This window comes from Lemur catta, chromosome 4, assembly GCF_020740605.2.
Source record: "Lemur catta isolate mLemCat1 chromosome 4, mLemCat1.pri, whole genome shotgun sequence".
In the NCBI taxonomy this organism is placed as follows: domain Eukaryota; kingdom Metazoa; phylum Chordata; class Mammalia; order Primates; family Lemuridae; genus Lemur; species Lemur catta.
The window spans coordinates 84,377,746-84,391,298 of NC_059131.1; the positions used below are offsets into that span (position 1 = coordinate 84,377,746).

The 13,553-nt window shown below is 40.3% G+C and overlaps 1 protein-coding gene across 3 annotated transcripts in view; it reads right to left on the bottom strand.

Moving 5' to 3' along the window:
• Positions 1-3,125: 3,125 nt before the first annotated feature.
• The window catches only part of RAB28 (RAB28, member RAS oncogene family), an 88,091-nt gene continuing 77,663 nt past the window's right edge, over positions 3,126-13,553 (bottom strand). Inside the window, exon 7 of one of the 3 annotated variants that reach the window (XM_045550386.1) lies at positions 3,126-3,385. In XM_045550386.1, coding sequence (XP_045406342.1) covers positions 3,344-3,385 — 42 coding nt within the window. In that variant the 3' untranslated portion in view covers positions 3,126-3,343. Of the gene's footprint in view, positions 3,386-9,764; positions 10,711-11,959; positions 12,053-13,553 lie in introns of those variants that run through there. The other 2 variants (XM_045550384.1, XM_045550385.1) reach the window with 2 other exon arrangements.

Consider the following 13,553-nt stretch of genomic DNA (forward strand, 5'->3'; position numbering starts at 1 on the left):
GAGACCCAGAGAAGCTAAGGAATTTGACCACGGCAATTGCATAGCTCGTGAGTGGCAGAGACAGGATGCTAACCCCAATCTGTCAGACTCTCAAGATATTTCTTCTTTCCAGAGACCGTGTTGTTTCATTTCCCTATGACATATGAAGCTCTGTGTGTTCACACATTCACCAAAGTGCTTAACGATTCGAATAAAAGGCATTCATCATTGTAATCCCTAAAGGAGATAACAGAAATATTAGCAAAGGCCGAAGTGAAAACAGTTCAAGTGAGGCCTAATTTTTTACAAGGCCAAGGAATGATTTACTTTATCACAGCAAAGAATTTTATTTGACAAATGCATACTTCATCATCTCTGGTCTGCTGGAAATGTAAGTTTACATTTTTCCTAGCCATAAAATTAAAATAATTCTGGCTCCAGAAACGTAAAAGAAATCCCATTCTGGGTTCAAGTATTTCCCTGGAAATTTAAGTGCTAAATATGGAGGCTGAATGAGCACTGATTCTGTCAGGCAGGGCAGACTCCAGAGTCAGTAAGGGCCGGGTTCAAATCCTGGCTCTGCCTCTCCTCTCGCTCATCATGTGACCTTGGACAAGACACTTCCGTCCTCCAAGTCTCAGCTTCATAATCTCTAAGATGAGAATTACAACTCCCACTGCGTGTCTGGGATGAGGATTAAATCAGATAGCCTGTGTAAACTGTATGGCAAAGTGGGTGTGCTACAAAGTTTGGCTGTTATTAAAAACGTACATAAAGGACCTAATGTGGTACCTGGTGCACAGCGGCTATTCGATATACCTTTGATCCCTTCCCTCTGTCTTCCCTCTTCTGTTCCTCATCTTCAATTGTCTTCGGGGATGGGCCTCCAAACACAGCACCAAAACTGAACTGGGCCAGATCCCCTCCATACTTGGTTATGGAAGGAGTAAGAAGACAACACCCACATCTTGGTTTGCTCAGCATTCTGGCAGGTTTTTACAGCATCATCCCTACCCCCTGACCCTGCACAGGGCGGCTGGCCAGTCTGTTAGCGGGCTACCTGCCAATTTGGAAGACAAATGTGAGAAAAAGTCACAGGATCAGAGCAAGGAACACAATAAGGGCTGGGGTGGAGCGAGAGGAAATGGTTAAGTTGGCGCAAGAGTCAAGCGTTCTCTGGGAAGCTGGAAAGAGACAGTCGCCCACGCCCAAGTCAGAGTGGATTTCAGCAAGTGAGGGGATTTCAAGGCAATCTAGACTGCTGGTGGGAGAAGCAAAAGGCAGGCCTCGGCAGGGGATTACCTGTCCATAATCTAAGGGGGACCCGTTAGTTCTCTGTTAGGGGTGGTTAGCCAAAACTGCACTCCAAGTTGCGCTGAGAAAGGCAGACAGAAAAGACCAATAGTTCACATGCTTGCTTGGAATCATTATGTTTTTCAGGTCCTTCCCCCTCATAATTAGAGCCTCATTTCTACCTCATGAAGTTCTCAGGGTAGTCACCATGGTTACCATCCCCATTTTACGGATTTGCAAACCGAGGCTCACAGCTGGCAATACGCTCTTGGAGAGGTAGCTGTACAGAGAGACAAGTTTGTCTAGTGGTTCCCAAATAGAATCCAGGGCCCTGCATCTGGGGTGGAGCCCAGGTGACTCTTCTGATGATCACCCAGCGTTGGGAATCACTGATGGTACCCAACAAACTCACTGCAGACAAAGAAACGGAGCCTGACACAGGGAGGAAACTGCCCAACATCACTTAGCTGGTTAGCAGCCATGACAAGGTTAGTCCATCCTTCAGCCTACTGTCTTCAGGACAGAGATCTTCCCAGTTCACCCCATAGGCTGTTTAGCTATTCATGACAACCTGCATATAGATAGGTTTCACTCATTCAATAAACCTTTACTGGGGATATTTTGGTGCCAGGTGCCAGGTTATTGGTCTTAGAGAGTTCATGGTCTGAAGGAGAATGGGCCAAACTAGCCTCGTAGCTGCAGCAGGGCATGGTGGTGCCACGAGAGGAGGAAGCTTGATATACAAGCCAGGGGCAAAGAGGGGGGTTAGTAACTTCTGCCTAGTGGGCTTCAGAGGAAGAGAGTAAAAAAATAAGGAAAACAAAGGCTCCTTATATGGGAGCTTGGTTACTTTTGTTTTAATAAGCCACTTGTGTGCCGTGACTTTATACAACTCAAGTTAGAATAAACGATTTTGAGTGAAAGGTTTCTAAGGATATTTACTGGGTATATAAGAAAACAATCTGACATTACTAAAATATGTTAGGACCAAAATAGAGGCACCAGGAAAACTTCCCTCTGGGCATGGATCTTCACTACCGTGCAGAGCTCCTATCTGCCTGTGCTCACGACTGTGGATGAGAGTCAGTCCTCATCAGCGCCGTGCAGGCGACTAGACAGGTCAGCCCGTCCACTAAATTTACGTGAGCAATTTACTGTTTCTAGTGTTGCCAAGGTCACAGGGAAGTGGACACTGTCATCTGTGATTAGCAAGATAAGTTAGAACAATATTTCTGAAAGACAGTTTGGCAAAATTTATGAAAATAAATATTTTCAAAACATCCTTTGAACCAGCCATTCTACTTCTAGGACTTTAACCTGAGGGTAAATACAGAAAGGCAAACATAACAAAAATACAAATAGGATGTTCAACAAAGCATAGTTTATAATAATAGTGAAACATGGGGAAAAAAATGTCCACAGATAAAAGTATGATGAAATAAATGATCATGCAACTAGACACTTGAAAATCATGATGTCATTAATAATGATGATGTGTATTTATGCTTATGGGTGTAGGAAAATGTTTACAATACCATTTGGTACAAAAAACAAATTTCAAATTAGATATTTAACAAGTTATAGCTAAGTATAGTTTCCAGATACGTGTATTTATACATAGTGAGACCTCTTGACAGTGGTTTTTCACCAACATGTCAACCATACTGCACAAGGGAGGTGATGATTTTCATTTCTTTATTTTTCTTGGTATTATTTTATAATATTCATATAATCAGAATAACAGGGTTCCTTTCACTTGGAGATTAAAATTTTTGAAGAAATCTAGTCCAAGGCACTAAGAAACTCCAACCTGATTTAATGGAGATTATAATATTCGTTCTTTATTTTTAAAGGCTTTCCTTATAAACATATACTCATGTAACTCATTTCTATATTCAGTCATGAAAACAGTTTGTTCATTCACTTGTAACCGTTTAATCAGCACCTACTATGAACTGGGCACATGGACAGCGAGGAGTGAGGAGTACAACATGACGGTAAAAAGTCAGGCTTCTGGGCCAGGCACACCTGGATCTGCACCCCTGTTGCATCTCTCCCCAGCTCTACAACCTCAGATGGGCCACGAAACTGCTCTGAGTATCAGTTTCCTCACCTGTCAGAGATCATATAAATACTCACTGTATTAGTTTATCTATTGCTATGAAGGAAATTACCCTAAGAGTTAGAGGCTTAAAACAATGATGATAATTTAGTATTACATCTCATAGTTTCTGTGGGTCAGGAATTTGGGGGCAGCTGAGTGTGTCTAGCTCAGGGTCTTCCATGAAGCTACAGTCACATGAAGGCTTAACCAGAGCTGGAGGATTTGCTTCCAAGCTAGCTGTACCAAAGGACGGGCAAGTTGGTGTTGACTATTGGTGGAATGTCTTCCCTCCGTGGCCCTCTCCACATTGCTGCTTGAGTGTCCTTACAGCATGGTGGCCAGCTTCTCTCAGAAGGAGCCATACCAATCACCAAGGTGGAAGTTGCAATGCCTTTTATGACCTTGTCTTGGAAATCACACACCCTCAGGTCTGTAAGTATTCTATGAGGCACAGGTTAGCTCTGATTTAATGTGAGAGGGGATAACAGAAAGGTGTGAATGCCCAAAGGTGGGGTTCATAGGGGCCTTCTTGAATACATCAGATGAGAGAAAGTTTACACAGAGCTCAGTGGGCTTGTACTGCACCCACAACAAGCCATGGTGGTGGTAAAGAACACACGTATCTGCACTCAACAAATGGGCCCCAGATACCGGCTCTGGTCCAAAGTTCTGGTTTTTCAGATGAGGACAATGAGCCCAGAGAGGTTAAGTGCTTTGACTAGTCATACAGGCAGCTGGTTTCTGAGCTTGGAAAAAAGGCAGGTTTTCTACCTTGCCTCTTCAGCGTCCCTCTTTCCCTAGATGAAATCCCAGCAAAGATGCAGAGGTGAGGGACCACTTACTAGAACAAAGTGCTCAGCAAGTTGCAGATGAACAGATGTTTTAGAAGCAAGAGTGGGGAAGCTGTTAGAGGATTCTGCATGTCAGGCTGAGGAACTCATTTTGCTTTGATGGAAAAAGCTATAGGGAGCCACTGAGGAGTTTTGACTTTGAAAGTGACTTAACTCATTCTCACAGCTGTGAGTGCAACAGAGTGTGGCAATCTCTGAAGGACGAGGCTGTTGGAGCGACCCAGGCATCAGGGGGTGCAGGCAGCAGTAGTAGGAAAGCAGAAGGGGCCTGAGATACACAGTGTCTGGGAATTATATCCATGGCAATCTGTGGACTCCAGGTTAATTAAAAATTGAGGGGCCAAGTCCAAAGGCTTAGGTGAGGGTGACTAAATGAGCTGGTATAGGGACAGTGCTAGCAATGTCTGCCTCCCTCCATCCAGCCTACGGCCCTGAGTCTGCTTTAATCTGCAGCGTGGGAGGCCCAAGAACATTCAATATGACTTGGAAGCAGGACTTTAAAACAAATAGTCCGCCTTTCCTCCTGTTTTCAGCTCTTCAGCGTGGAAAACCAATGTGATGAAGGGCTAGCCAGAATAAAATGTTCTGAGCTCAGCTTAAAGGGCCCCACTCTACTGAAAGGCTCACTTCCCAGGGCTGAGGATGCAATGGCGGGAGAGTTGTCACACTCAAGGCTATCATCGGTCCAAGCCGCGTCTTTCCTTTCCAATCTGCTCTGACCGCATTACTACAAATGGATTCTCTCCCGATAGTTAGGACGCTGCAATGCCCTGCCAACTAGTCTGCTTCCTCCCCCATGTGGAAGCTCCCAGAGGGCAGACACTGTGCCTTTGCAGCCCACATCGCCAAGGCCTTGCCTGAACACTGTGATTTTGCTCTCTGAAAAAGTTTGACAAATAATTTTCTCTCCTAATTTCATCAGTTCTATGGATCCAGAAACAGGTTTACAGTCACAAGGGTTTTAATCTGGCCTCCAGAGGGCTGAATCCATTCACATCACCAGTGTTTGTAGATTTACCACGTTTTCAGGAAGTAAAATGCCTTGTTCTAACAAAATAGTAAGACAATTTTCTAAAAGAGGGAAATAAAGTGACATGAGAAAGAAACCCATGTTTTCTAACTGGCACGAAGCTTCTGTATGGGCTAGGAGTGACCCTATTTGTACGTAGGTGTTAGTTGGCCAATATAACTTGAAAACTGGATTGGAATGGCTTTAGACAGGACATGTGCTCTCCAGCTCCTCAGTCACACATCCTATTGTCTTAGGTGCTTAACTGCTATTTACTTATTTACTTAGCAACCTAGCCTCTGAAGGCACATAAATTTGCAACCCTGCAACACGATACAACACCTCATGAAGCACATAGTAATAACATGTACTGGGTGTCAGGCAGGTGGGTGGGTATATTCACACCTAATGGGTACAGGGCACACTGGGGGATGAACACACTTGAGGCTCTAACTCAGGTCGGGCAAAGGCAATACATGTAACCTAAACATTTGTACCCCTATAATATGCTGAAATAAAAAAAAAGACACCTCATGAAGCAATCCCTTCCATCTTTGGGAAGCTCGTTTGCGAGGTTCTTTCTTAGGCTGAATTGAAATCTTCCCATAGCTTCTACCTATTCATCCTATTTCTGGGGTACTCTATAGATCTTACAGTAAAATGAATCTTTTTCTAAAGCACACACCCTCTTATCTATTTGAAGACTACCAACAGTCTCTCTGAGACCTTCTCTTTTCCGTATTAAGCATACTGTCTTCTTTCAACTGTTTCCTACAACATTGAATCCCCTCACTATAATCAAAATGTGCCTTATATATCTTCTTAAAGAGGGGCATCTACAAAGGGAAAAATTCTACAGGCAGGGTCTAATCCTTTGCAATTCAAAATGTAATCCAAAAGCCAGAAGCATTTGCATCATTTGGGAGTTTATTATAAATACAGAACCGCAGACCCACCCCAGATCTACTGAATCAAGATTCCCCAAGTGATCCATATGCACACACCTACTCAAAAAACAGAGACTCTTTTTGCATTAATGTAGCCTAAAATTGTATTAGTTTGAAGGGCAATTATGTTACACTGTTGACCCTATTTCCTATTATCTGAAATGTCTGGGTTTTTCCACACTTACTGCTAAGCCACATCTCCTTTTATTGTATCACAGTTTTGCATGTATGAGTCTGATTACATTTTAATGAGTTATACATGTGCCTAGACTAAGATCTTGAGGGAGAACACAGACCGTGTGCATCTCTGTCTTTGGTACCAAGCAAAGGCCCTGGTAAATAATTTTTGCTTATGCAAGAAGCAACCAAAAAATAAGATAAACTAACACTAGCTTAAATGATAAAGAAAAATTGACTCATGCTATTAAACAGTTGAAGGCATGGCTTGATCCTGGGCTCAAACATGGTGCCAGGACTCAGGTCTTCCCCACTCTCTACCTCTGCTTCCTTGGTGTCAGCCCTGTCCTTGGGCAGGCTCTCCTGTGGCCTCGAGATGGCTGCCAGAGTCACTCAGGGCTACATCCTTTCGTACTCTAGTCCAGTTGGCAAAGAATCTTCTGAAAACTTCTAAGATGGAAGCTTTTTTTTTTCCTTTCCTTTTTCAGAAACCTCAGCAAACATCCCCTCTGGTTTCATTAGCTCTGATGGGAGATCTCAGCTCCTTTCTGAGCCAACCACTGCTGTGGGGGTCGATTAATATCCTAATGGGTTTAAATTAGTGAGGATCCACTCATAAGGAGGTGGGTGTGGCTGAAAATGGAGGAAGGCTCCATCAGGAAATCGTGACACTTACACGGGGGGAAGTGACATGCACGCTAGGGAGGCAACGCATAGACGTCTCCCCTAATGCTTAACGGGGGGTCTGCATTTCAGTTTCTTTTGAATCTTGCAGCTGTTTTCAGGATATCCAACATCATAGCAATCACTAGCACAGGTTATGGCCAGAAAACTTTTCTATTTTTAAACGACACAAAAAATTCTTATGCTCCATCACGTTTTTTCAGTGATCAACTTTAAAGGGCCCTGGCTTACCTCCCCCTGGAATAATAAAGCAGTCACAGGAGTTCTTTGGGCCACTCCGAAAACCACTCCAGAGCGGTTGGCCGCACATAATAGAGGGTGCACTTGAAGGGCAGTGTCCAATAACCAGTTCGGGTTGAAGACTTTTGTGTTTTTCAAAAGCTCAATAAGCAGCAGAAGTGACCACAATGTGTTTGAAACTCTATAGCATATGTCTTCAGGAGACAAAGTGCCTAAAACTAGATGGAAAGCATTATAATTTTTTAAATTAAAAACTGTAGACAGGAGAGGTAACAGTCAAAGTAAAATAAGCATGAATCCTACGTTTTTGTTTTAAAAATAAAACCTGAGGTATGGGGAAAATTGCAATATGGAATTCAGAAATCTGCTTTGGCCATATGCTGTATTGCATGTTCATTGTGCCTGCCTTCCTTGACCTAAAAGACTCTCAATGAGTGGCCATGCTTAGCTGGGAAACACATAAAACCAGCGAAGGCAGGAAGGGGGTGCAGGGTGGGGGCAACTTTTGTCTTCACTTCAGTTATCAGAGGGAAAACTTACCGCCAGCCCTGTGGACACATGCAGGTAGCCAAGGTAGCTGGTATGAGAGGCTACGTGGCCCAGCACAGGCTCATCACTTCTCAAAAGGCCAACTTAAACCCAGGCCTGTCCAACTCCCAGGAAGGACATCAGTTGTGTGATCTTCACAAATGACAGGCAGCCTAACACTGATGTCAGTCTAGTCCATTCCATCTCAGAAACATTTTGTGTGGCTCCTGGCTCTACCACTTACTCAAGGAGAGACTTTGTATAACAACTTACTCTTAGCTTCAGTTTCCCCTATCAGAGGGGATAATGATTTCCCTCTCACAGATTGGTGTGAAAATGAAACAGCTTGTGTGACAAGTGCCTAGAAATGTCCAGGACAGAACAAACCTACGAAGGTCATTTTCTTCCCTGTCTCCTACTCAGCCCCATTCAGTGGTCTAACTTTATAAACACGCAACTAAAGGATTTTGATCTCACAGAACTTTTGCAATTTCTCTCTGCCTCTTCTGAATGCTTGTAGCACTCAGCTTGTACAATATGTATATGTTAAGTCACACTTTAAAGTACCATAATAATTGTACTAAGGAAAAAAAAGAACTTTTGAAAATCCTCAAGTTTTCACATAGATGTAAAAACAACACAAAATGACCAGAAAGAGCATGGCCTCACCCCTTACTGAATGTAAACCTTGGGCAAGGTTAGTTTAATAGTAGGCTTCAATCAGTCACAGCTTTTAAAATAGCACCACCACCAACAAACATCTCTACCACTCAATTGTAACATCCTTGAGGGGTGAGATACCATTTACTCAACTTTATATTCTCCTAAAGGTCCTAGCCAACTGGCCAGCATATATAAGACAGATGTTGAAAGGAAGGATAAATTATACTAGCTTGAAGAGTTTATCATCTTAGAGGGTTAAATGGCTGCTAAGTTGTTATTAAATGAAAAATGTAAAAATCAAAGTAGAGAGAGGTTGGACCCACTGCCTAATAAGTACAATTACAATTTTAAAAATCTTTTCTTAATTTTTTTTGAATTTTTAAAATCTCTGGACCTAGAGACAGAAGATCAGTTCTAGCTTTGTGATTCCATGACCTCGGGCAAATTGCTTTTTCTCTCCACACTTCAGTCTCCTTAGCCACACAAGGATGTAAAATAAGTTTTACAAAATCCCTTTCAGCTCTAAGATTAAGTGTCCAAAATTTCTACACACACTTGTGGCAAATCTCTTATGAGAAAGGCACTCTACTAGGCACTCTGAGACTCATGAGAGAGAAGAGACCCACAGCTGCCCTTCAATGAGCTCATGGCTTATAAACAAAAGATAGGGACACAAAGAGCTGTGATTCAAGGCAGGAAGGGGTAGTGGCCATCTGAGAGGTACTAACCTGAAACTTTCAGCTGTGGAGATGAGGGCTGGCTTTGTGGAGGGCATGGAATTAGTTACTGCTTCAATGTAGCAAACACAGAGCAGCCATCATGGCAGGCACTGTGCCTTAGCACACACACAAAAAACATACCTATGACCAAGACAAACAAAGCCCTGCCCTCAAGATGCCTAACAGCTGCCTGGCAGGAGGTAGACACTTAGAGACTGGGCGGGGGGTAGGGGGGGTTCCCAGCAGAGGAATCTGTGGAGCAAAGAAAGCAGAGCATCACAAAGCAAACAGGAATGAGCCCCTAGCTCTGCCTGCACAGAGGTAAGGAGTGCACAGTGGAGTGGCATGAGAAAAGATTGAAATGGACCATGCAACTGGTATGGAGCCCCTGAAATGCCAGGCTATGGAGTCTGGATCTTCATCAGTCCAAGAAAATAATCTAACAATTCTAAGTGGCAGAGTGTACATTAAACTCATAGGATCACTTTGTATCCAAATACAATTTGTATCTTATACTTTGTTTTTCTGTAATAAAAAAAGAAGATGGCTGAAAGGAAATTCCCTAAAACAGTAATTTAAATAAATTTATTTGTGAGAGAAAAACATCTGAACATCAGGTACAGTCTGACCCACAATGATCCAACAGTATGTCAAAACTCATTCTGGGAGAACTCTTATGCAGTTTGCAGGAGAAATTCCATGTGGAGCATCAGCTGAACATTTATCAAAATTCAGACAGCCATCTAACCTATTACACAATACATAATGAACATGATACAGTAATAAAAATACAATATCAAATACTCACTACTTTGTGAGTTACAAACTACAATATAAACAATTTAGGCCCCTTTTTAAAAAATGAAAAAATATTTCTGTTACAGCCTTATTTCAAGCATTTTCAGTTAGATACAGCTTTATATATTTTCACTTACAATAGATAGCAAAAGAATGCCTTCTTAAGTATCTGTAGGTAAAATATATTACTTGTTTCATGTTTGCACTCTAGAGTATACTTCAACACATATGAGTTCAGATAAAAGCATGAAACTGTGCTGTGGCAAAATCCTGGCTGGCGATCAAAGACTTGGAGAGTTTTCACATTTAGTTAAAAAAATTTACATCAGGGAAAAAAGAAGCGAGGAGGACGTATAGAAAGCAACATCATTCTTTTTCAGTGAAGCAGTCTAATTCCAGAGAATGGGCTTTGCATTTTGAATTCAAAGTGTGTGGTCCCAAAGTTGAATTCTTTTGAATCCAAGGAGCTGCGGCTGTGAGGCAACACTTAATGATGAAGGGAGTTGGGAGGAAAGTGTTAACTGAACTACAGAGATGGTCACTGATAAAACAAGTTCCTACAAGTCCTCAGGCCCACCCAGAGGTGAAGGGCAGCCAGAACTATCAACACAAAAGAAAAACTTGCTCACTGAACTGCACACATAGAGCTTCTAGGAGGGTTAACAGTTCTTGACAGAGGTTCCTGGTTGTAGTTTACAATATCTGCCTTCACCACCCTCTGTCATAAAAGAAAACAGAGTTATTATCAGGACATCAGAACATTTAGAAAGAGCTCCTTAAAGTATATTTTTATTTTCTGAACTTTGGTGAACTCCTGATGATAGATATCATAAATGAAGCAGAAACTGATATTAAAAGAATCAACTAGAACAAACTAACGGAGAGTTGGATTTTTTTTTTTTTAATAAAGGAGGCCATAGCAACCCTGTTATTGAGTCTTCCCTGGTTTTATTACATTAACTTGAGGTTATCACAAGTCTCATAAAAAAGTGACAAATCAATATGAAAAATCAAACCTTGATTATAATTTAAAGCAGAGGAATTAAAATTAATCATTCACACATATTTGAATTCATAGACAAGACCTCATTGTTTGAAAGTAATGTCATTATTTATTAATATTTCTGTAAGTCATTATACTTAGCCATAACTTTTCTTAGACTGTTTATAGCAGTTTGTGAGTTAGTGAGAAGAGGTATAAATGTTAAAGAGGACTCACATGTAAAGCATATAAGGCAAAAATGTTTTGAGCAACCCATTTTTAAAATTTTCCAATTTTTAAAACTTTCCTCCTAAATTCCTAACTTACTTCCAAATAGTTCATTATTGGGTTATGAATAACAACCCTTAACAAAGTATGATATAATGAGAAATTTTCAAAATTATCTCATATTCATGTTTTTAAAATAATTTAAACCAAAAGATACTTTTAACTCTTCCCTCCTTTCCTCTAACACACACTTCAAGGAAAATCTGAACCGATGAATTTAGCAGTATGTCCTAATATTCATCTCTAAGTAATAATTTAAATGAAAACAAATCCTTTACTGTTTTCAACTCTTTTACCAAGTCTGCACACACAAGCAGACAAAGAAGGGTAATTCAAGGCAAATTTTAAAAATGCTCTTTCAATTACCAGGCTATTTCAAAAATTGGTAAGGAATAACTAATGAAATAACTGTCTCAATTCTCCACTTCACTGCACGTGTAATAAACACAACCATAAAGACAAATATGTTTGAAAGTAACTGAAATGTTATTTTAATTTGTTCCCAATTTCTTGTATAATTCATAAGTCTCCTGGCAAAGGACCAATTTTTCGGTTCTAAAACAGGACTTATGCAGCATTAATTTCCAATAATGTATAATAATCTGAATTTCCCTATTCATAAGGAATAAAGAACAAGATAGCATTCACTAGTTCTCCCCCCCACACACACAAAATTATAATTTATCCATTAATACCTGCACTACTGTACTGAACAGATTCTGCTCTGAGCAGAGCTGGTATGTTGATTATCTTCTTCCGGATACTTCACTATTTCTGCCCTGACAATACGCTGTCAATTCCGTACAACATAAACAAGACAGAATAAAGAATAAAAAAAACAGACAAAATTGAAAAGTATGTTCAATGACTGAAAATAGAAGAGAACACTAAAGTAGAAAAAGAAAATTAACATATAAGTTTAAACATCTCACCAAAGAAACAGCAAAATTCATAAAAAAGGCAAGAAAACGAACAAAGACCTAAGAAACATTATTCTTTACAATTCTATTTAATTATTGAAATAGATATGTCCACTGAGCTTCCCACACTGTGAGTTCCATTTCTGATAACAATTCCATATAACATGCATAATGCCCAGTCTTTAAGAAAACTATGAAGAATTATGGGGTTTTTCTATGCTAAAGTACAGAAAAAGTATTAATTCAATTTGTAAAAGCATTAATTCCTTTTTAAAAACATTGATTCCTTTGACAAACTTTACTGAGGATCTACCACGTGCCCATCACTCCATACTGGGAATGTACGGGTCAATTACACAGGGTCTAATGGAATGAGAAACACATACACAACGAATTGTCACACAAGTGAAGCACTTTACTAGTGGATTTATAATATGCTGTGGGAACACAGAAGGAGGAGTAATTAATTATTTTTGAAGGTGAGGAGAGGAATGCCATGTGCTATTTATAAATTTTTATATTTAATAAATTTTATTACTTGTCCAAGACTTCCTTTCTATGATCACTCCCCCATTCCTCCTAACCCTAACCTCCATGCTTCCAAATTCCATATAGAAATAGACAATTTTAAATGGGTAGGTCATGTAACAAAATTCATGAAATATAATATTTAAGCACAATAGCTGTTGCTTTCAAATATCTAAGAGTTTTGCTAAAGAATTATTTGTTAGTGCATTGTTACATTTTTAATTGCTATACCCCTTACGATGAAAAGACCACATGGGACAAATATGTATACAGACATAATATGCTGCCCAGTGCTTTCAGATTTGAAACTATCTTCATTTTTCCATATGATTATAAATATCTTATTTTAGAAACCTGCCCTTCATAATAGCATCTATTAATTTATTAGCATGTATAGAAAAGCATCTTGATATGGGCTGCTGTTTGCGATGACATTCATAAATAAAGATTCAATAAACAATTGAGAGTAATCAAGAGGGTGCTAATGCACATTAATTAGCCTTAGGGGGCTTCTGCTTAAGTTCTCTAGCAAGCAGCATTAACTTTTGGACAAGACTCATGATTTACTAGGCACTCAGCCTGATGCTATCAACAGAAGCATTACCAACTGCCAAATGAGGTATGAGAGGGGTACATAAGTGAAATATTGTACACCACTATCTGACCTCCCCAAACCTAATTGTTTCATGCCAAATTATGGGTTACAATGAAGAGAAGGGATTTTTATAATCAGTAAGCAACTCATTAATCTAACAAGAGGTTGGTTTAAACCCTATCCTATAAACATAACTAGGTTACTGATCTAGTGCTCAAGACATTTTCGGCAAAGCATTGACTAACATA